Source organism: Chiloscyllium plagiosum, unplaced genomic scaffold (genome assembly GCF_037043375.1).
Source record: "Chiloscyllium plagiosum isolate Xiang-an unplaced genomic scaffold, Cpla_swu_hap1 HiC_scaffold_26, whole genome shotgun sequence".
Taxonomy (NCBI): domain Eukaryota; kingdom Metazoa; phylum Chordata; class Chondrichthyes; order Orectolobiformes; family Hemiscylliidae; genus Chiloscyllium; species Chiloscyllium plagiosum.
In genome coordinates, this window is record NW_028270164.1 from 4,061,810 (window position 1) to 4,085,959 (window position 24,150).

The window sequence follows — 24,150 nt, forward strand, 5'->3', positions numbered from 1 at the left end:
TAAGTAAATTCATCTCACATATCATCTTTGTCCAACTCTCTTAATTTGGGGCACATTGTTAGAACTGCTGCCTCAACTTCAGGGACCCAGGCTTGATGCCAGCCTTGGGCGACTGTCTGCGTGGAGTCTGCACATTCTCCTCACGTCTGCGTAAGTTTCCTCCGTGTGATAGTGTCCAAAAGTGTGAAAGCTAGATAGATTATCCATGGTAAATGCAGGGGGTTCCTGGGTGGGATGCTTTTCGGAGGCTCAGTGCAGATTTGATGGGCAGAATGGCCTCTATCTGTACTGTAGAAACTTTATGATTCTATGATTTAATAAATCCTCTTCCCCATTTGCTGCTCTACATTTTCATGATCTTGGGATAATTGTGACCTAGTTATATCTCTATCAGCCTTAAATTGCTTTTATTCTGAAACATTATGTTGTCTAAAGACATTATGTCTTCAAAGTAATTTTATTTGTAAAACCTTCTCAACAAGCAAAACACTTCCTTTTAGAAAACCGTATTCGGTCCATCAGGAATTAGTTGATCCCAGGCAAATCAAGAACAGTCACAAGTCTTTAGGTAAAGCAGAGTTCGAAACCATGGATAATTAGGCAAAAGTGATGACTGCAGATGCTGGAAACCAGAATGGTGCTGGAAAAGCACAGCAGGTCAGGCAGCATCTGAGGAGCAGGAAAACTCGACATTTCAGGCAAAAGCCCTTCATCAGGAATGAAGGCAGGGAGCCTCCAGGGTGGAGAGATAAATGGGAGGTGGTGGGGCTGGGGAGAAGGTAGCAAAGAGTACAATAGGTGGATGGGGGTGGGGATGAAGGTGATAGGTCAGAGGGGAGGGTGGAGTCGATAGGTGGGAAGGACCATGGGTAATTAGGCCAGGGTGTACAAAATGTGGCTCAGTTACATTCTCCCCTTTTATGTTTTCAACCCTAAAAAACATCTTTATTAACTTGTCATTAGTGTAGTCATATTGCCCCCAATAGTTGAAAGGTTGCACTTACAAGTTTACACAGACAGCTTCCTTTATAAATGGGCACAAGAGAATTGAAGGAAAAAGTTGACAGGAACTGTGTAAATCTCAGTATTTGATAAGTAATCTGGATGGATATTAGCTAAATTATTACAAATAAAGTCAGAGCACAGATATCAGTTTGACCTGTTGACCAATTACATCCTATGCATGCAAATACGAAGCATATTTCCCGAGTTCATTCGGCATGCAAAAATTGTTTTGCTTTACTTTTCCTCAGGCACATCAACATTATCCAAGCTTCGTCAGTTGGATATGACTGGGTAATGAATAACTCAAGCCATTAAAAAATTAGGTGGGTGAGCTACAACTAGTACTTGAACCGCTGTGGAATGGCTGGACCCTGATGCCAGGTGAAAGGTCCCAACAAGGGAAAGCTCAGTCCAAATGGAGTTTGGGTCTTCAAAAGGAATCACTTGAGCACCGTCAAATGAAAAGTGCGAAGTGTACATTGAAACAAGACACGCAGCAGTATAATTTTCAACACATTCATCTGGGCTGCTGTGTGAACAGCTTACTTGTAAAACAAAATGCTGATACATAAAACATGTTCCAAGTGGCATCTAAGCAAATTTAATATAAATGCCAAATAGTTAATAAGACATACAAAACATGCCAAGTAGAGGAGACCAGAAACATGAGGGTGGGACGAGGCCATTTAGCTCGTGTCTGCACTATTCAAATGGATCATGAGGGATCTGTATCCTAATGTCACTGCTTTGGGTTCATACCCCACATTATGCACAAAACTAATCTCACTTTTGCCATTTTGCAGTGAACTCCTGCATCAGCTTTTTTGGTGAAGAGGATTACAAATTTTCACTTACCCTTACACTAAAAGATACTTAGAACATAAATCTTGAACAACTTAGCTCTACTTTCAAGATCATGCCACTTTTATTCTGGACGTTCCAATTCCCACAAAAGAAAATAGGTCGTACTTATTCCTTTAATGATCTCAAAACTTCAGTTAGAAGACCCTTAATTTTCTACACTAAAAAGGAATGGAAGACTAATCTGTGCAACCAGTCTTCATGCCTTAATGTACAATATCATCGTCAGTTAACTGTAGGAACACAGAAGTTTGCAGAAGAGATTCTGTTGAGAACATATGAAATTTCCAATACTGAATGTAATATGATCCTGATAACAGCTCCGCCAAGTCAGGGAATAAATATACACATTGATTAGATTTAACTTACAAGAGCACAGATTGGTACAGTTCAGAATGAGGGCATTCAACCAGTGCTTGCACCAGTTCTTCAAAGAGCATTATGACTTTGAACCACCCATTTACCTTTTCCCCATATACATTATTTCTATTTAAATAATCCTTCAATGCCCTCGAGTGCCTCAATTTTACCAGCCTCCACCACACTTCCACCCACTGCATTCCATGTCTGAACAAATTTTTGTATAAAGTACTTTTTTCCCCTCTCATATTACATTTGCTATGTTTATAAATGCATTAAATCTGTACCATCACATTCTTGATCCTTTTATGAGTGGGAACAGTTTTGCCCCATCTACAGATTTCCCATGATTTTGAAAACTTTATTTTCTTTCTTCTTAGCTTTCTTCTCTTCAAGTAGAACAGTCCCAATCTATCCTCATAACTGAACTTTTGCATCCTTGGAGCAATTTTTTCTAAATTTCTTCTGCACTCTCTTCAATGCGTTCATATTCTTCCTACAGCGCCATGACCAGAATTGTACACAATACTCGAGGGAATGTCTAACAAGTTCAGCATAACCTCTTTGCTCTTGTACTCTAGGCATTTTATTTACAGTTTAGGATTGTGCATTTCATTCAACTACTATCTACCTGTCCTGCCACCAGTGATCATTGCACAGGTTTGTCTACTCCAGCACCCTCAAGTATCGTTACTCTTATTTTCAACTGTCTGTCTATGTTCATCCTATCTAGATGCATAACCTTAGACTTCTCTGCATTGAATTTTAACTGCCATCTTTCAGTCCATTCCAACAACTTGCTTATGTCCTCTTGGAATTATTCACCGCCTTCTTCCGTTTATGCTGCCTCCAAATTTTGCATCATCCTCAAGACCTGAAGTTGTCCCCTGCATACCAAGTTCTAGATCATTCAAATATACCAGGAAAAAGATTTCAGCACTAACCCCAGAGACATTCACTACAAAGGGTGGCACAGTGGTTAGCACTGCTGCCTCACAGTGCCAGGGACCCGGGTTTGATTCCCACCTTGGGCGACTGTGTGGGGAATTTGCACATTCTCCCAGTGTCTGCGTTGGCTTCCTCCCGGTGCTCCGGTTTCCTCCCACAATCCAAAGATGTGCTGGTCAGGTGAAATGGCCATGCTAAATTGCCCATAGTGTTAGGTAGTCAGGTGTAAATGTAGGGGAATGGGGCTAGGTGGATAACTCTTCAGAGGGTTGGTGTGGATTGTTGGGTCGAAGGGCCTGTTTCCACACTGTAGGGAATCTAATCTAAAAAAACCTTTTGTCAGCCTGAAAACTATCCATTGACCAATAGCCTGTTTCTATTACATGGCCAATTTTGTACCCATGTTGCTACTACCCCTTTTATTCTACGAGCTGTAGTTTTAAGAATAAACGAGATAATGTCAATATGTTTCCCATACTTAGTTAATTCAAACAAACAGCTGACGTCTAATGTCTTTTATTTTCAATCCAATGTCTGTAACAAGTTACATCATAAGCACCAGCAGTTATTCAGCTCAATTTGCACCTTCCAATTATTGACACATTCATTTAACTTTGCAGATTCAGCAAAGAGTAAGAGAAAACTAGATCACAAAACAAGCTGAGGCAGACAGGCACTTGCTAGGACTTTGAGCTATGAATTAAGCCATAATAAACATGAATTATACAAACCACAAATGTAGTCCTCTGCATCAACATTAAAGATGCTTTTCCCTGCCAGCCATACAGGGTGAGCACAGTTGGCAGTGACCATGTGCTGAAACTGTTTTTCCACCAGAAATGGAGGCAGCCACTTCAGCTGACAGTCACACAGAAGACTGGACGTGTTCAGGCCCCTGCAGAGAGCAAATAAAAATATACATCCTTCAGAAATGTGTAACAGTGAAGAGTTGGATGCGAGGCAGTGAATTACAGGAGGCTTTTGAGAAAATAACTAACTCATCACAAGGTGACGAGAAAGTGGTTTTGTGACAGAGGAATAATTGCTGTCAGGGCTTGGACTGCATTTAATTTAGACATTACTCTTCAACAAAGAGGGGACTGAACCCAAGATAAGTGGCACAACATGTGATGTTATGCATATGTATGACAGTAACTGGCAATTTAGTAGTAGATAAGTGATAAGCACACTGCACAGCATTAGCAATGCTCTAACAGGAGCATTTTGTTTATGGATTGAAAACAAAAGGACCCTCCCAGCAATATCACTGACAGCAGACTGCAATCCTCTTTTTAAATTAGTCTTCATATTGGCACAGGGTAAACTGCAAAAAGAACATTGTTTATAGCCAAGTCCTCAATGCATCAAGGCGGTGTTAGTCAATTTGAATAATACATTTTTGAGTGAGCATGTGTCCAACACTTGTACTAATAACAACAAACAACAGACTTGTGTAACAAAACACAAGCTGCTTCCCATTAATTTATTTTGTTGCATACAAGATACCTACGGATATCAAATCAAGGCAGGAAAACAGAGTGAGGATACAGAAACGGATTTCAATGAAAGCAGCAAAATTGGCTCAAGTGGTGGAACTCACCAGCAAGTCACTCAGGTCAACCCACTTGTGGCAACCTATTGCTAAAATTGCTGGCGCCTTGAAATAATAGGTCTATTTAATGGAGGCCTTAATCCTCTTAAAATAAGTGGATTAATTAAGGACATTTAAGCATTCTTAAGCTCAAATCCCATTAACAAAACTCAAAAACCAGAATTTGCTCATCCCCCGAAACAGAGAAGCCAACCTCAGTTGACATTTTAACCAGCAAGTTCGATTCCAAGGCTGTCTTTCTTAAAATACAGCTTGGCAATTATAGGGTTTGCATTACTTGTGTAATATGTTGCCCTCTTCCATCACCTGCTCACCCCAACTCAGCCACCTTTACTACTGAACCTTAAGACAGCAATTATTCCAAATGAACCTCAGCATGTGGTGAACTGCATAAGGAAGCAAAAGCAACCCCTTTTATTTAGCCACTCAACATTTCTCATTAAACCACTCACCACTCAAACACTTGCTAAAAGTCATCCAACTTACTGACATTACTCCTGATTTTGGATATGTACAAAGACCACCTGCCTTCCTAACTTCCCTCTTCGCCCCACTCCCAAACCCAACAACTCTCAAATAATGAGCAGGCATCATTCAGGATTCAGTGGAGAAGGCTATACACAAGAACGAGGAATGCATTCATCCAAAAAAAGGCTTTCTAATTAAATTAATTCATGCTGTACTGATTGATTTAATAGAATCTTTTAAATACTCACAGTTCTTTCAAGCTCATTTGGGCAAAAGAATTTTCTTGAATAGACATGATGGCATTGTTGCTCAAATCTCTAAAAGAGAGATAAAGTAAACTTGCTTAAAAACTAGAAGTTGAAAGGAATACCAGAGTTTTAACATATCAAAGCACTTCACACACAATGGCTCATTTTTAAAGTGCAGTGACTTATACACAAAAGGTCAGCAACCATTTCACATACAGCAAGAAATCTTAAAAAAAAAACTGATGAGCTGAAGGACTAGTTAATATTTGGTTTCTGGTGGCTTAGGGGAATGGGGTTTGACCAGAACACAGAATTTCCACCTCCTCTTGAAATAGTGCTTGTTGAGTCAGTTCATCGAACTGGTGAACATTTAATCAGGATGATTACATGTGTGACCTATTCACTTAATTGCAAAATATCTTTAAATTATTTTCTGGTGCCAATCTTGTACCGCATCTTAAAGGGGATGAGAATGCAAGGTGTAGTACCTTCTCAATTGCTATGTGGGGCAACTTAAAGTGGGCAACGATGATTAAACAATGGTCACTGCTTAAACTCAAAAGGTATTAACATTTTCTGACAAAATCGGATCCGCATCTAAATTCTCATGTTCTGCCTCCTGGTCAATAAGCAGTGACATATCAGTGTCATTCTGCCTTAACAACTGGCACACCATAGGATCTAGGCTGCAACCATGAGGAGTTAAAACCTGGCACAGAAATCTTTCATCCACAGAATTATTTGACAAAGTGCAATTAGAAATGGAAACTCCCAGGACTAATTTATCATCTAATATAAATGCAGAAGAACATGCTTTTAAATTTTATTTTGGTGACGTGACTATATAACGGAGGACTATTTTGAAGTGGATACTCACAGGTATTCAAGTGTTTCCAGCCCAGAAAATGCTTTCTTTGTGATGGATGTTATTTTGCTGCCCTGCAGGATTCTACAAAGAATGAAACAGTAATTATCAAATCATACTCCTTGGATTAGTACCATTACAAAAGAGAAGGTTTCTAGATATTCTCCCACACTAACTGCTCTTTATTGTTCTTGTAACTTTGGTTCTGAAGTTCCCTATGCAGTTTGTGCCATTACGCATGCATTCCTGAGTACGTATGCAGAAGAAGACAACCAAGATAGTGGGTCTAACAAAAACATTGGAAACTGCATCTTGGATTTACAGAAAATCAGCTCTTGTAGCCAAATACAGCTGGTACCAAATAGGCTTTTTGAGAAAAAGACAAGCACTGAACATACTGTCAGTTTTTCACTAAGAACAAACCTGAGCGAAAGATCAAGTCTAGGGCAGAGCAATAATGTGTAGACCACAAATGGCTTTAACATCCCTAGATTAGGTGCGAAAAGCAAGAAAATAAAAATTCTTCAAGATTCTCATCCATGATCTCAGCAGTGAGCCAGCTATAAAGTATACATTTATAGATTTTGGTCAAAGGGGAACTTCATATCCAACTGTTTCGCCTCCACAGTCAGACGTTAACCTAACTAATGCATTAACTGGGCCGACATGACACCAATTGTTAAAGTTCACTTGAGAATGTAACATTAAGAAAGTTCTTCAATTTACATACGAAAGAAATGAAACCAACATGTTCATTCTAAAAGGTGAGAGACTTAAACAATCCCAGTCTTTTTCAATATATAATTTCAGTTACAGCACACTGTAAAGTTTTGATATAAATTCTGTGTCTTACGATCTTATACTCCACAACCACCTGACGAAGGAGCAGTGCTCCAAAAGCTAGTGCTTCTAAATAAACCTGTTGGACTATAACTTGGTGTTGTATGATTTTTAAACTAATTAAGTGTCTCAAGGTGCTTCAGAGGAGCACTGCAAAACAACATATGATACTGTGCAGTAGGTAGGTAATATAAACTCTCTTAAAGGAGACAAGCAAGGTTACAGCTCAGAGGTGTAGGGTGGTGATTCTATAAGTTGGAACCGAAGCAGTCAATGATAGAGCAATTACGAGTGGGACGCACAAGAGGCCAGAATTAGAGAAGCACAGAAACTGCGGAGGGTTGTGGGTCTGGAGGAGATTTCAGAGATAAGTAGCAGCAAGATGATGGTGGGTATTTGAAAACACAAATAAAGCCCACTCACACCACAGCCTATATTTAACTTCAGGAATTCGGACCTTGTCATCTTTAAAAGACCACATTATACATAGTTTCACATTAGTAGCAGCAAAAAACACAAGTTAGATGGATATAGTTTTTGTCCTTCTAAAATTATGCGCCACTTAGCTTAACATGAGCAATCGGGGAATAGGTTACTGCAGCCATGGATTTGAAAGGGTGGCAACTAAGTAGGCAAGTTTATGCCTGATATCAGTGGTGGAGAAGCTGCTGAAGATAGGGAGACAGGATTTATTCACACTTGGAAGCGAATGGAGTTGTTAGTTATAGGCTGCATGGGTTTGTGTGGGGAAGGTCATGCCTCACCAACTGGATTGAGTTTTTTGAGGAGGTGACAAGAAAGATTGATGAGGGAAGGGCAGTAGAAGTTGTCCACCGAAACTTTAGTAAGGCACTTGATAAGGTACCTCATGGCAGGCTGGTATAAAAAGTAAAGTCTCATGTGACTCGGGGTATGCTGGCTAGATGGATGCAGAATTGGCTTAGTCATAGAATAAAGAGAGAGTAGCAGTGGAAGGGTGCTTTTCAGAATGGAGATCAGTAACCAGCAGTGTTCCACAGGGATCAGTGCTTAAACATTTATTGTTTGTAATATATATATAAATGATCTGGAGGAAAATGTAGGTGGCCTGATTTGTAAGTTTGTGGATGACACCAAAATTGGCAGAGTTGCAGATAGTGAGAAGGACTGTCAAAGGAAACAATGGATATAGATAGATTGCAGATTTGGGCAGAGAAATGGCAGGTGGAGTTTAATTCAGACAAAGGTGGAAGGCGGGAAAAAAACGTGGCTGCAAGAGCTGATCCTTTTTTGAGGTATTTTACGTGTTGGAGCAGATTTCCTCAAATTCTAGGAGCAGTAATTATTGTTTTATAAGCTGTTGCATTATTTTGGAACTTTGGGGAAAAATATCAAAAGAACATCACTTTAAAGAGGAGGAACAGAGATAAAGACAGTGACTACATGGGAAGTGAATCAAATGGTGAAATAAACCTGCACAGCTGAGTGCCTCTGCTGTTTGGCTTCAGGTATCTAGACATCACAGTTGATCTAAGAGCACTGTGTGCAATTCTGACCTCCCAACTATAGAAAGGATGTTGTGAAACTTGAAAGGGTTCAGAAAATATTTACAAGGGTTGGAGGGTTTGAGCTACAGGGAGAGGCTGAATAGGCTGGGGCCATTTTCCCTGGAGCACAGAGGTTGAGGGTTGACCTTATAGAGGTTTATAAAATAATGAAGGGCATGGATAGGATAAATAGGCAAGGACTTTTCTCCAGGGTGGGAGAGTCCAAAACTAAGGTGAGATGGGAAAGATTTAAAAGAGGTCTAAGGGGCAACTTTGTCACACAGAGGGTGGTACATGTTTGAAATGAGCTTCCAGAAGATGTGGTGGAGGCTTGTACAATTACAACATTTAAAAGGCACCTAGATGGGTATATGAATAGGAAGGTTTGAGAGAGATAGGAACTAAATGCTGGCAAATGGGACTAGATTCATTTAGGATATCTGGTCAGCATCAGACTGAATGGAGGAGAAAGTGAGGACTGCAGATGCTGGAGACCAGAGTTGAAAAATATGATGCTGGAAAAACACAGCAGGCCAGGCAGCATCCGAGAAGCAGGAGAATCGACGTTTCGGGCATAAACGTTGATTCTCCTGCTCCTCGGATGCTGCCTGGCCTGCTGTGTTTTCCAGCATCATATTTTTCAACATTGGACTGAATGGTCTGTTTCCATGCTGTGCAGCTCTACGACTCTAAATGCGAAGTGATGCATTTTGGAAGATCAAATTCAGGTGTGAATTACACAATAAATGGCAGAACCCTTAGCAGCACTGACATACAGAGGGGATCTGGGTGTACTAGTCCACAGGGTCTCTGAAACTAGCAACACAGGTGGATAAGGTGGTCAAGAAGGCATACTGCACACTTGCCTTCATCAGCTGGGGCATCGAATATACAAGTACGCAAGTTATGTTACAGCTGTACAAAACTTTAGTTGGGCCGCATTTGGAATAGTGTGCGCAGTTCTGGTCACCACAATACCAGAAAGATGTAGATGCTTTGGAGAGGGTACCAAGAAATTTTACCAGAATTCTGCCTGGTCTGGAGCGTTCTAGGTATGAGGAGAGGTTGGATAAACTCAATGTTTTGAATTAGAGTCTCTACTGTGTGGAAACAGGCCTTTTGACCCAACAAGTCCACACTGACTCTCCAAAGAGTACCCCATCCAAACCCATTCCCTCACATTTACCCATGACTCATGCACCTAACCTATACATCCCTGAACACTATGGGCAATTTAGCATGGCCAATTCACCTAACCTGTATTGTCGGAGAATACCCACACAGACAGGAGCAGAATGTGCAAACTCCACACAGACAGTCACCCGAGGCTGGAATTGAACCTGGGACCCTGGTGCTGAGGCAGTAGTGCCAAACACTGAGGCACTCTACCGCCCTGGAAAGATAGAGGCTGAGGGATGACCTGATAGATATATTCAAAATTATGAGACACATAGATAAGGTGGATAATCAGAGGCTTTTTCCCAGGGTGGAAAGGTCAACTACAAGACGGGACAGGTTCAAGGTGAGGAGGAAAGGTTTAGGGGAGAAGTGTGGGGAAATTGTATCACACAGAGTGGTGGATGCCTGGAATGCATTGCCAGTGGAATTGGTGGAAGCAGGCAATTTAACAATGTTTAAGGCATACTTGATTGACACATGAACAAGAGGTGAACAGATGGATAGAAAAAGCGTATGGGCAATAAATAGCGGGTCTAAATAAGGATTAGCAATTGGTGCAGGCTTGTTGGGTTAAAGCACTTATTCCTGTGTTGTATTGTTCTTTATTATGTACAAAAGTACAGATTTAAAATTAAAGCACCATGAACCACAGTAATTTTTGTTTATCAAGTACATACAACTTTCGCAGCTTGGCTAATCCGGTAAAAGCACCATTTGAATCCTCGATGGCCCATGAAATTTCATTATTCCTGAGATCACTGCAAGAAGAAAACTGCTGTTATTCTACTTTTATAAATAGGACGGACAATCAAATGATCTAAGTTTACCAATTTCACAGACCACAGTAATAATATAGTACCATGCATAAATTGAAAATACAAAAGAGACATCAAACTGAATGCAAGCAACCCAGCACACTGGTAGACTCTGGAAAAAAAAGTCAAGAAACAGGCCATTCAATCCAATTGGTCTATGATGGCACTTATGCTTCACACATATCTCCTCTCCATCTCATTCAACCTGCATCCCTTTTGTTTATCTATCTTTGCATTAAATTCACCTATTATTCATTTCCAATATTTCTTATGGTGACCAGTCCCACATTTTAACTACTCAAAGTAAAAAGGACTCTGCTGAAATTTTATTGGCTTGATCAGTGACTCTCATGTTTATGATCCCCACTTCGCAGTCTCCAGTCCAGATTTTATCTCAAACAACTGAAAATATCCTCTCTATGTAATGGTACCAAAAGACCAAATTCTGATACCAATACTATATGACAGAAAAATAAGTTTGAAAATTAATCACAATTCAAAAAAAGAGGTATTGCATGTGCACAGTCAACACCATATGTAGTCAATTAACTTGTTCAGACATGCTCTGAAACACCTCTGGGACAGATAAGATTTGAGCCAGATCTTCTGGCCCAGAGGTAGGGACATTACCATTCCACCATAAAACTCAAGACCAAGTGTAATCTCAGAGGAGGAGTTACAGGGCCGGAGGATAATTGGACTATAGTACACAAATTTGCTTCTTATTTGCAGTTCATTTAACGTGAAACAAGAGGTATAACATTATACCATTACCACTATGAGTTAAATTAAAGAGCATCACAGATGCTGAGTGTCTGAGGTAAATACACACAATGTTAGAAACAAGTTTGTTAACATCAGAAATGGCAAAGACAACTAAACATTTTGGAACTGTATCTGTCATCAAAAGGGAATCCCTACTGCTTTGCATATGAAAGATTCGCACGTTTGTATTGCCTCTCAGTGAAAAGTGTCCTCTGCATCTCACAAAGCAGCCAAATTTTTGAACAAAACCTTTTGCAGCAGTTAAAGCCTTTTCTTGCAAGAAGGATAGATACTGAAGAAATTACATTTCTTCTTAAAAGGGAGTTACCCTTGCACAAGGGATGAATTGCCTAGAAAAAGTGTAGTAAATTTAATTGTGACCCATGAAAGGTTTTTTAATAAGCACTTGAAGATTAAAAAATATAGTAAAAGTTTAAGGATAACAGGCAAAGAAATTACTCTTGCAGTGAGCTGGCATGGACTCAACAAGGTGAGCGGACACCTCTTTTGTGTAACCATTATATCATTCTATCAACAGTTTTAAAGATACTTGTAATGGAAGTGAAAGCCCAGTAAAATAGGCAGTTCCTGAACACCGCTGATTAAAACTTTTGCCAGAATTTGGAGATGAATTCTGAAACTAGTGCCTGGATGGAGATGCATGTTTGGTATTGTTTGAAATGGTGGGGTAATTGGTGAATTCCAATTTAAATTTTCTGGGTTATATTCTGTAAACCTTACGTGAAAAAGACCTCAATAAGCAAGGGATTGTCAATGGCACTCTAATCTCATACCGGTGTGAAACAGTTTCAGCCTAACACGTTCTATTGCTTTGATTTGTGTAATACATGGCCAGACGTAAAGACGAAGAGTGCAAGCTTTCAAATTTTTACCACAATGCACAAAAAATACACACTTTACATGAATCCGTCCAAAAGTTTGAGCAGGAAAAATAAATGTATCACACTTTATTCTAACTTCACTTTGACTAAACAAATTAATTCCACGCTTGTGCCCTTACACTGATCAGTTAGTTTTCCTTTCTCCTCACAACTAGTCAGGCAGGAATAGTTGGAGCCTCATTAATCAGCAATGCCCCGAAACATGAATACACTCAGTGACCCTGAACTGAAGCTTGCCAGTCATTTCCTTTTACATGCCTCCCCCCTAAGGCCCAACAACACAACTTACTTTGTTCTTCCATTTAATGTTACTTTGAACCAAAGCAGATCAGTTATGATCACTCTACTACTAAAGGTTACACGAAGGACAAAGAATTCCAAGTTACTTCATCCCCATCCAATTTATTTTTGGACCTTTCCTTTTCCCACTTCAGCTCACTTAAGCACTTTTGACACAATATCTGCCTTGCAGTTGCCTGGCCAGGTGGGAGAACAGAAAAGAGGATTCATTTATAATATACTAGCAGATAGTGCAGACTGAAACAGGAAAAGATAAAGCTAGAGTTCAATCTACAGCCTGTTAACTTCATCTCTTGTGTAATCAGCATGAACTTCGCTCGTCCTCTGCATTCCTATTCATACAGCTGGGTACACCAGATGGATCATAACTAATGAGTGCTGGTGTACAGAAATTCCTCGCTCTTTTGTTTTTGCAGTCTAAGATGTACCAACTCCTACACTTTCTACCAGAAGTACAAGTAAGAAACATGCATTATAGTAACAGATCAAACTCATTGTCACAAGTTTAAAACTTCATTACAATAGGATTTTTGATTGTTCATCTTGACATAAACTCAGTCCAGAAAGTAGTCCAACATATGCAAAGTGACGCAGAAGGTACAGCTTTACTGCCCATTACAGTGGAGCATTGTAGTTTCTAATGGAGGACATGTGACTCATTGGCTACCCACTGGCCAGCAATGATTTCCAGTCTCAATTTCAAGCTTATAAGCTGACCAAGTTTATAGAGAATAGTTAGTGGGGTGGGAGCAAATGATTCAATTCTAAACTGAAAGCAAGAAATGCAGGAGATCACAGCAAGTCAGAAAGCATCCATGGCGAGAAAACAAGCTAACGTTTTGAGTCCAGATGAGTCTTCATCAGAGCTGATGTCACATGATGAATAGTCATCTAGCTTGCTCTCTCTCTCCCTGGCTGCTCCAGCCACTGTGATCTCTCCAGTATTTTCTGTTTCCAGTACAGATTCCAGCATCGGTAGACTTTTGCTCTAACACAACCTTGAAGTTAAGTTAGTTTTCTGTATTTATCATATAATGCTATTTTATTCTGTGTACTTACAGTGTCAGCAGGTTAGACAAACTGCTAAAGACTCCATCAGCGATATAACTTACTCTGTTGTCTCCCATGTACAAACTCTCAAGCAAATTCAAGCCGACAAAAGTAGACTCATCTAAACGAGTCATCTGATTGTAGGTCATGTCTCTGGATAAAAGTGAAACAAAAATTTCAACATAAATCAATTTGATCCAGTTCGTCCATCCTATTTACAGGAATTCTTCAACCAATTCTGGATACAGTAATATTACAGTATCCAAAACACCATTTCAAATTATACAGATTCAAAAACAATCTTATTTTGACATTTCAGTGCTATGTTTGGCAGGTAGATTCTTTATCGCAGACAGCATCATATGCTCTGTTCCAATGCACACTTGGTAGGTGATAACTTCCATGTAAAATGGCCAAATCAAATTAATGAGTATATGAATGAAGTTCTTCCAGCCTCCTGCCTACTATATGAATGAAGAAGCAGAATAGTTGGAGAAGGAACAACTGATGCTTCCTTATTTAAATCTGATGTCCTGAAGAAAAAACAATTCATTGTAGATTAGACTCAGCTGTGTTCTAGGCATGAAATGATTGGAACTTATGATAATCTATTGAGAGATGTATGAACAAATTTTGTTAGAACAAAGCACAGCTGCATCAATCACTTCTATGTCACAATTAACCAACCAATTTGATTTACCAACAAATGAAAATGCGTTCAATCTATGATATTAAGTAACTCATTTGCATACACACAGTAATGCAAAGAATAAGCAATGCTCCCAGATTTTATTAAGCCGGCTATTATGCCTTTTCTTGAGGATTCAGTTATGCAGTATTAAAATCAATTTCTTTTAAAACAGTGTCCTGGAGACAGTATAATGCCCCAAGGAACTTCAATGGAGCAATTATCAAATAAAATTTTCGTAATTATTCGAACAAGTAACTAAAAGGTTAAAGAGGAAGATTTGAAGGAATGTCTGACAAAACAAAGAGAGAGGTGCAAAGGCAGAGGGGTTCAGATAGGGAATTTCAAAGCTCATGGTTCAGGCATTGAGTGGCATGCCCGCTAATGGTGGAATGTGACGGTTAAGATGAATGAGGCACCAGAAATGAAGGGCCAGAGGATAAAAAGGGAAAAAAAACTCACAATTCAGTCAGCTTCTGGCAGAACTCCCAGGCATCTGCACTGACTCTGGTGATGGCATTCTGGCTCAGGTGGAGATGCTGCAACAGTTTGAGGCCATATAGCCAGCCCTTGGTGACTTCTGTTAAGTTATTATGTTCCAAGTCTCTAGAAAGGAAAAAAGAAACAGCTGATTTCTATAATAGAGAAAAGAAACGATGTATTGTTTCAGACTAACTGGAACATTTCTAAGCTGCCTCCATGCATATCATTATTCTTAGCTGAAATGTGTTGCTGGAAAAGCGCAGGTCAGGCAGCATCCAGGGAACAGGAGAATCGACGTTTTGGGCATAAGCCCTTCTTCAGGAATCATTATTCTTAGCAAAATAAATGGTTAGCAATTCCAAAACTGATCAGATTCGAACAAAAACTTTTTGCTTGATAGTGACTTGAGATCCAGTATCATCAAACTGCAACATACTTTCATAATCAGCAGCAGACAACTTAGCCCCTCTAGCCTGCTCAACCATTCAATACGATCATGGCTGACTTCATCTCGGCCTCAACTCCATTTTCCTGCCTGCTCCCCATAACACTTTAAACCATTACTAATTAAAAATCTGTCCACCACCTCAGATTTATTCAGTGTCCTGGTGTCTATGATACGAAAGTCGGAGGAGTTGTTGACAGTGAGGAAGGATGTGGCAGGTTACAGCAGGATATAGAGAAGCTGCAGAGCTGGGCAGAAAGGTGGCAAATGGAATTCAATGTAGCTAAATGTGAGGTGATTCACTTTGGGAAGAATAACAAAAAGATGGGGTACTGGGCTAATGGTCGGATACTTGGTAGTGTGGATGAGCAGAGGGATCTTGGTGTCCATGTACACAGATCTCTGAAAGTTGCCACCCAGGTAAATAGTGCGGTGAGGAAGGCACATGGCGTACTGGCTTTTATTGGTAGAGGAATTGAGTTCCGGAGTCCTGAGGTCATGATGCAGTTGTATAAGACTCTGGTGCGGCCGCATCTGGAATATTGTGTGCAGTTTTGGTCGCCATACTATAGGAAGGATGTGGAGGCACTGGAACGGGTGCAGAGGAGGTTTACCAGGATGTTGCCTGGTATGGAAGGAAGATCGTATGAGGAAAGACTGAGACACTTGGGGCTGTTTTCATTAGAGAAAAGAAGGTTTAGGGGTGACTTGATTGAGGTGTACAAGATGATTAGGGGGTTAGATAGGGTTGACAGTGTGAACCTTTTCCCGCGTATGGAGTCGGGTATTACAAGGGGGCATAGCTTTAAATTAAGGGGGTGTAGATATAGGACTGAAGTTAGGGGTAGGTTCTTCACTCAGCGAGTCGTAAGTTCATGGAATGCCCTGCCAGCAGCAGTGGTGGACTCTCCCTCTTTATGGGCATTTAAGCGGGCATTGGATAGGTATATGGAGGATAGTGGGTTAGTATAGGTTAGGTGGGCTTGGATCGGCGCAACATCGAGGGCCAAAGGGCCTGTACTGCGCTGTATTCTTCTATGTTCTATGTTCTATGTCTACTCTGAAGTAGTGAATTTCATAGAGTTGTGACCTACAGAGAAACAATTCCCTCTCATCTGTTTTAAATCTGTCAGTCCTTAGCCTAAAACTATGACTTGCTGTTCGAGATTTCCCCAGAAAGGGTAACATTTGCTCTACATTTTCATCAATCCTCTTTAGCATCATATATACATCAATTAAACTTATTCTAAACTCTAGCAAGTTCAGGCCGAAACTCTTTAATTTCTCATCGTAAGACAAAACTTTCTTCGCCAGAATCAATTTAGTGAATATTTTCTGAATTGCATTCAGTGCCAAGGCAGCCTTCCTCAAGCAAAGGGACCAAAACTGCATGCAGTACTCCAGATTTCTTCAAATATTCCTTCAAAATCTATAAAATTATCTAAGATCTTTGTTTACCTGGGGAATTGAGATACAACCCTGCATAGTGCACACCTTGTTCTAGTTGCATAATATTCTAACATAGAGGTAAAATAAGATCCAATATTCTAACACAGAGATGAAATAAGATCCCACGTCCAGTTTAGCAAGACTACTTTTTAGACATTTTTGACTCAAAAGCAATCGGACAACAGATTTTAAACCAAGTTCAAGAGCTGACAAAGACTTTCACAGAGCTACTGTGATATTATACAATTACTGGTTAAAAGCTAAGGCTGTTCTAATTTTACACTCGTGGTATCAAGAGTATCCCAGCTAGAGTTTTATTTTAAGGTGGAGGTTCCCACCAACTCTCCTTTAATGTGGTTTGGTTTCAGTGACATCCAGTTTCTCATCCTGAGTAATCATGTAGGTTTGGCTTTAAACTCTAATAGGAAATTCTGGAAGGCTGTTCAGGTAACTCCTCACAAATGAGAGCCAGGTGACTAATTCTGTCCTTCCTTGCCAGATGCTCTCAGGTCAATTACCACATCCAAACATTCCACGGGGTGAATCTGTATCTTAGTCCTGGTCAGTGTTGGAAAGAAATGGTTTAAAATGTGTAACTATTCCAGATTGCATAGAAATTATAAGACTGTCATTAACCTCACTGGAGGAAGACGAAAGATTATCATTTTGTCGTTATGCATTAAAGCATTTCAAATGTCATTTAGACAACAACTGGGAAAAAGTAATTACTCCAGCATAGTCATCAAAAGGACTCACAGTTCCGTGATTTCATTCAGCCCCCAGAAGGCGCCGTCCTTCAGTTCGCAAATCCCATTACGCTGCAGTTTCAATGACTTCAATGAGTCGAGGCCGTGAAACGTTAGACTCTCAATAATTCTCATTCTGTTACGTTTTAGCTCCCTGTTTAAATATAAAACTCAAAGTCATCAAATGTGGTGATTAAACTTGATAAAAGAGGAAAAAAAAATGAAGAACCAGTTAAAAAGCCATCATACTGACCACTGGCAAGAATGAATGCATATTGCAATATATTTGCTTTTGGAAGATACTTCTAGATATTCTAATTGCAATGTGGTTTCCACACACGTTTGAATATTTTGGAGCAGAAACAAGAAAAACAGAGGCAATTATTAGCAACAGGGTATCACCACACCAGTATCCCCACCTCCCCCAAAGCTGGGCACTGACAATTGCCATATTCAGTGAATTAAATCCTACCTACATTTGGCTGTTTGTTTTTCCACATACTTGGGAGTTGTTTTCTTACACACAGCTGAACAGGGACATAAAGACCACTTGTGACAAGATTTTTAAATATAAACAAGTTGTACTTAGAGACAGGCCTAACATATGCTGTCCATGCCAAAAGGTCATAGTTCACATTGCGTGCAGAGGATTTAATTAGCTAAGACAGCTTTCCTGTTAGACATCATGACGCTCAGCAATAACTTCAAAAGTATTACTGACATAGATCTACCTGCGCTAATAAACTTCTCATTTTATTATAATTCACAATGGGGAAGATAAAGTACCGTATCGCAACAAATATTTAATATCTGCAGGCACTGGAACAATTTTCAATCCAGTTACCCTCAACCTGATATAAATAAATCTAACAAACCAGTATTAATTCTTCCTTATTAAATGCTCCAAATGTAATGTTTTTCTATGCTTAAAAACACAAGAAGAGAATTTTTAATCTAGTCAGTAGTCCCAGAATAAAATTACTACAGGAGCAGATCCAGCACAAGACAACAATTCCTTCTTCACCTGTACACAATTGAACAATTGATAGAAAGCAGCACTAAAAGTCCATTCATTGGATACCCTCCCAAAATAGAATTTAACTAAAATTTCAAGTGCAAAGTGAAGCTTTTAAGTTACACAGTAAACTCCATGATAAACTGGTTGTAAGTTCATCTTGTACTCAAGATGAAGATAAATATTGCAGCTGCTGAAAACCTGAACCATAATTACGGAGGCAGTACCTGTACATGACAAGAGTTACTACCATCAGGACAATGTCTTTAAGTTAAAATACAATCAACTGAAAGTGTTAACTCGCATTCTCTCTCCAAAGATGCTAGGTGACTTGCTAAACTCTTCAGTGTTTTCAGTTTATATTATAATTGATCCTGTTAGCTACAAATTCAACTTGCACTCAAGCAACTCAGAACAAACCACAAGGTTGTTTTTTGATGATCCAGCCTCTATCTCCTTCAAAAGCTGTTACATAAGGAACAATATTTTTAATCAAAAAGTCAATGAAATATGCATCTAGACTCTGAACTATGAAAGCCACAAAACCACTCACAGGTATTGAAGCTGAGGCAAGTGGAAGCTCTTTGGATGAATGACAGTAATTTTATTTCTGTTCAGTTTGAGGACGAGCAAGGTGCTGGACAGATTATCAAAACAGCCCGGTTCTAGGATGGTAATTCGATTATTATTCAAGTGTCTGAAAATAAGACATAGCTGTATTACTAAAAAAATTTTTGGAAGTCAAATATTCATACTGTATTTCAAAATTTAAAAACAAAGCTTTAGTAACAAAACCTGCCTGTACGTCTTAGGAGTTGCATGCCTTTCCAATGTAATAGAGGTTGGAGTAACCCGGAAACCTCCTACTGGGATAAGTCTGCAACTGTAGCCATAACATTTTACCTTTTGCGCTTTACCTTTTGCGCTGAATAACAGACAAAGTAGTCAATTTTTATTATGAATTGAACTGGTGCTGTCACAGGACAGGTAGTTGATTACTTTCAGTTACTGGTTAAGATGCATTTGCTTGTCCTTTTTAAATATATTCATCTGATGACTGGATGACTTAGTGAGGCAACATAATGTGCTTTCACTGATGACTATGGTGCTGAATCCAGTCTACACTGATGGAAAAATATCCACTCTCTCGTTAGTAAATTCCATTTATGAAGTGAGTCTGGGACAGCTTCAATTATGCTTTTTGAGAGTTGCAGCTACTAATCCAGCTCAAATGAGCAATCACACTTAAGAGATAACCACAAGGATTACTCCAACAGGAAATTAATATATAACAAGTGACACACAAGACTTAACCAGGCTTAAACCATCACAGTTCACTCAGCAAATAAAAGACACAAACTGGCACTATGTTCTACTGTTGTTTTTATTTACCTTAAGTAGTGCAAAATAAAACTACTTAAAAAAAGTCTGGGCATTGCTGCCTTGGTTCAGAACTCAGTAGTCTATTTGCCTGACATACCGAATTTAAAAAAAAATTGCTTCTTACAGTGCATTGAACATCTTTTCCCATGTTTGCCAAGGTTCAATGAAAAAGTCTGCAGCCACATGAGATGTTGCTTGGCATATCCACAAAAACAGCATTTCTTGCAATCAAAAACTTTAATAAAAACTGATGCTATTATAAACAAGCATCTTATAATCTCAAACACAAGTGTAAAACTGTTCCATTGTACAGAACTTCACTGGGTCTAGTCAAGGCAATGCAAATGTTCCCAAATGGATTTCACAGTGCAAACATATTTGCCTTCCTTTTTGAAATCAATAATAATGAATTTAAAAAGCAGCAACTTGAGCATAAATCCCATGCGCCACTCGCACCAAAGCTGCAGTTCTCAATATTAAAAGTTCAGACAGATTTCAACAAATCTCGCATTACACTTAACTCTAAAAGAACTAGATGCCTGGCAAGCACTAAATTCTTTCACCATGCTCAAAGGCTTTAAAATTAAGCTATTCAAATTCAAAACATGGAGAAATTTCATCTGCCTACTATGAACTGCAAACATTTTCCGTAAAGATAAACACCCCAATAATACAAACCTGGAAAGTCCAAGTTCAGGTCAGCAGAGCTAAGTGTGTGTATGTGTGCGTGCAAAGGACACTCCTGGAGATTCATCAGTTAAACTGACAAATTATTAACACAAGACATACAGTTTTCAACTACTTGTCCAGAAAGGGCCACCAGACCCATTATTATCTGTGTTATGTAGAAAGACTCCTAACTGCTGGCGATACATCTAGCCTCCAGAATCAATGTCATCTATTCAGCTAACTAAGCACATGTTGTGAATCCTCAGGACTCGCAAATTTTACAGCAGATTACAGAGAAAAATCTATACTGTAAATTAGTATATCAAACAATTTTGAGCTGGATGCATTGTGTAAAAATGATGTATTGTAGTATATTCCAGGTCATAAACTTCAAAAGGTGAATGGAGAGCGTTTAATGCACAGCCTATTAAGGATATTCATACATCAGAAAATACCAATTGAAAAGAAAACCCCTGTGCGTCTTAGAGTTCTGGCTGCATATGCTATCTGTTGACTGGTAAGACACAGAATAATGTACACCGGGCTCCAAAGAGCCCATCAGAATGGGTTGCATGATGCAGCTCAGACAGTTTTACACTTCGGTTTATAATTGAAATGACATTTGCATGCAATTCAACAAATACTATTTAATCCACCGCTATGAATCAGGATTATTCTTCTGCCTTCAAGTCTATTAAGTGTTTAAAAAGAAATTAACTACAAAATAATTTAAATTAATTTAAATATTCTTCTGTAATATTCAGCTCACGTTACTCTCATTGATGCTTATGTTATTCTGAATGTGTTGATGGTTATTTTAAAGAAATATCACGACATGAAAATCCACCATCATGGTAAACACAAACTACAGATAAGGGTAATTCTGATGTTTAATGACTACAATGCTATGGGGAAAGCAAAGATTAAAATGAATTACATTAGAAAGAAAAGCAAACATAAGGCAAAATAATTGATTTTGACATTTAAAATGTTTGACATAGGATCACAGTAATAATTATTTGCAGATTGATTGGCGGGGCACTGAAGTACAGAACAAACACTGCTGTGTTGCAAATTCTATTCAATAACCTTTACTGCAACATTATGATTTAAGTTCATTGTATGAGCTGAAATGCTGAACAGATTTTGGACAAGAGTCCTGGATGCCTACAAGCTGATATTCTAAGAATTAGTTTCAAAAACAACAAAATGAATGCTGTAAAATGAAGACATTTATTATTACCATATGGGATCTTTGAAAGAAAGGCATGTTAGTAGAATTTTCTCTAAAATGGAATACATAAATAGTACATACTCTCTCCAGAGTTCCATGCCTTTTCCCCTTCTCCTCTGCAACAAAACAATGATGTAGTTGCAGCTGATTATAACATGAGAATCAATAGAAGAGCTGAATTATCAGCTAGCCATTGGCCTTTTCCCACAAAATACATGAATCGATTTTTTTTTTTTAAAAACACACTCTACGTACTTATGTCTCTGTGCAGATAAATAACGCAAATTTCAAAGTTTCAACTGATATTACTTTTGGTCAGGACACAGCACAGATTAATGAAGTGATATCCCTAAAAAATGGCAAGGTTTTGTTGAAGAATGCAAGGCAGTCCCATATGGACAATATGTTCTGGTTCACCGCTAGCAGCTCTCTTCCTTAGTTTGCAATGTATCACCAATGTTGCCACACTCTATCTCCCTGTGATTCCTAAGCTAAACTGTTGAAGCTCAGCACACAATGTTGTGGAGCACTAACATGAAGAAAAGTAGTGTAGATCTGTTACTCACAGGTTTCTCAGTTGCATTATAGGGAACGAAGAAGTTTTGATTTCTGAAATTAAATTTGAGCTCAGATCCAAGGTTTCCAAAGCGCTGTATGGTAGAAGGTCCTCAGCAATTACCTCTGTTACCCGATTGTGTGCTCTGCAAAAGTAAAAAGTCACTGTTCAACTTTCTTACTAATTATTCTGCCATGCTGCAAAGAATCACAAGCATGCTTCCAATAAAAAAAAACTCAAAATTACTGCCTGGATTTTTACCATTTTTTCCACTGTGAGTTTAGAAAAACCTGCCTTTGAAAACCAGAAGGAAGGAGATATTTGGAGTGTGAAGCCAATTTTAAAATAACTATATAATTTGAATGCATTAAAATCTGTTTGATAACTCCAAGAACATATTTCAAAGAATATTTTTCAAATGCAATTATATTAAGTAAAATAGGTCAACTGAAGAAAAAATGTTTCCCTCACTGAGGAATTGAGGACCACTTTCTCTAAATGTTTAAATTGGCTTTAAACATTCTAATATTGTAGATATCTTTTTGTCAATATAATTCAAGTCAGTGACTCAAATTTCACCTGTGGGAGTTAAAGAATTTAAATCAGGAATGTGGCTCAAATGTGGCTAAATTGTAGCAAAATGTGCAGTGCCTTTAATGAAGAAAAATATTCATGCCACATCTAAAGTGCATCAAAAAATATCACACGGCGCCAGGTTACAGTCCAACAGGTTTATTTGAAATCACAAGCTTCACCTGACAAAGGGGCAGTGCTTCAAATGCTTGTGATTTCAAATAAACCTGGACTATAGCTTGGTTTCATGTGACATCTGACCTTACCCACTCCAGTCCAACACCAGCACCTCCACAACACAATAAAAATGACACTTCCAACTCAACAGATCTTCAAAAAAACTAAGATTTTAGCTCAAACGAGTAGATTTTTAGAAGTAATGGAAAAGGAGGTGGAGAGAAGCCATTTAAAGAGGGAATTCTAAAGTATAGGATAGAAAAATAGATCTGCGACATACTTATTGACAAAGTTTCTCCACTCTGTGGCAAATAAACAAAAGATGGTGTCATGCTGGCCAGATAATTATTTCACAATTTAGTCCTTGACAAAACAAGCACAGCTGCCCAGCAGCATAATGTTGTGGTGACCTAGCTACGTAGAATCAAATGGTAAATTAATTGATTGAGAGTTAGTGCAAAGCTTTTCATGAATGATTCTCTCAACTCCAGTCCATTAGGTTGATAAGAACATTAGAAATAGGAGGACATTCAGGCCTGTCCAGTCAACCTGTAATATTATGGCTGCGACTCTTTTGTGCCAGCTCCTCATAGTCCTCAACTTCTCAATACTTCAAAAAGCTATCTACCTTTCAATACTTGCAGTGACCTAGCCTCCACAAACCAAGGCAGAGAATTTCATTAAATTCATAAGAAATTCTTCCATATCTCAGTGTTAAATGGGTTTTGCCTCATTCTATAATAATGATTCCTAATTCAAGTTTCCCTTAATAGTGAAGACATCTTCTTAACACCTTACCTGCTAAGACCCCTCAGAATCCTGACTGTTTAAATATGATCATTCTTCATTTCTCCAAACTCTAATGAACAAAGGCTTAACTTATTAAGTCATTCTTGTTATGACAAATCCTTCAGACCAGGAATCAGGCTAAGAAATCTCTTTTGAACTGTCTCCAACATCAGTATAATAAAACAAATACTTGTCAGAC

General features: G+C 38.8%; 1 protein-coding gene across 1 annotated transcript in view; it reads right to left on the reverse strand.

The window, feature by feature from the left end:
- The window catches only part of LOC122563029 (leucine-rich repeats and immunoglobulin-like domains protein 2), an 86,286-nt gene that overhangs the window by 17,199 nt on the left and 44,937 nt on the right, over positions 1–24,150 (reverse strand). Inside the window, exons 4-12 of the mRNA XM_043716348.2 lie at positions 22,423–22,557; positions 19,124–19,267; positions 17,566–17,709; positions 14,895–15,038; positions 13,754–13,897; positions 10,590–10,670; positions 6,380–6,451; positions 5,503–5,571; positions 3,906–4,069 (exon numbers count right to left, since the gene is read on the reverse strand). Of these exons, the coding sequence (XP_043572283.2) occupies positions 3,906–4,069; positions 5,503–5,571; positions 6,380–6,451; positions 10,590–10,670; positions 13,754–13,897; positions 14,895–15,038; positions 17,566–17,709; positions 19,124–19,267; positions 22,423–22,557 (1,097 nt within the window). The remainder of the gene's footprint in view (positions 1–3,905; positions 4,070–5,502; positions 5,572–6,379; positions 6,452–10,589; positions 10,671–13,753; positions 13,898–14,894; positions 15,039–17,565; positions 17,710–19,123; positions 19,268–22,422; positions 22,558–24,150) is intronic.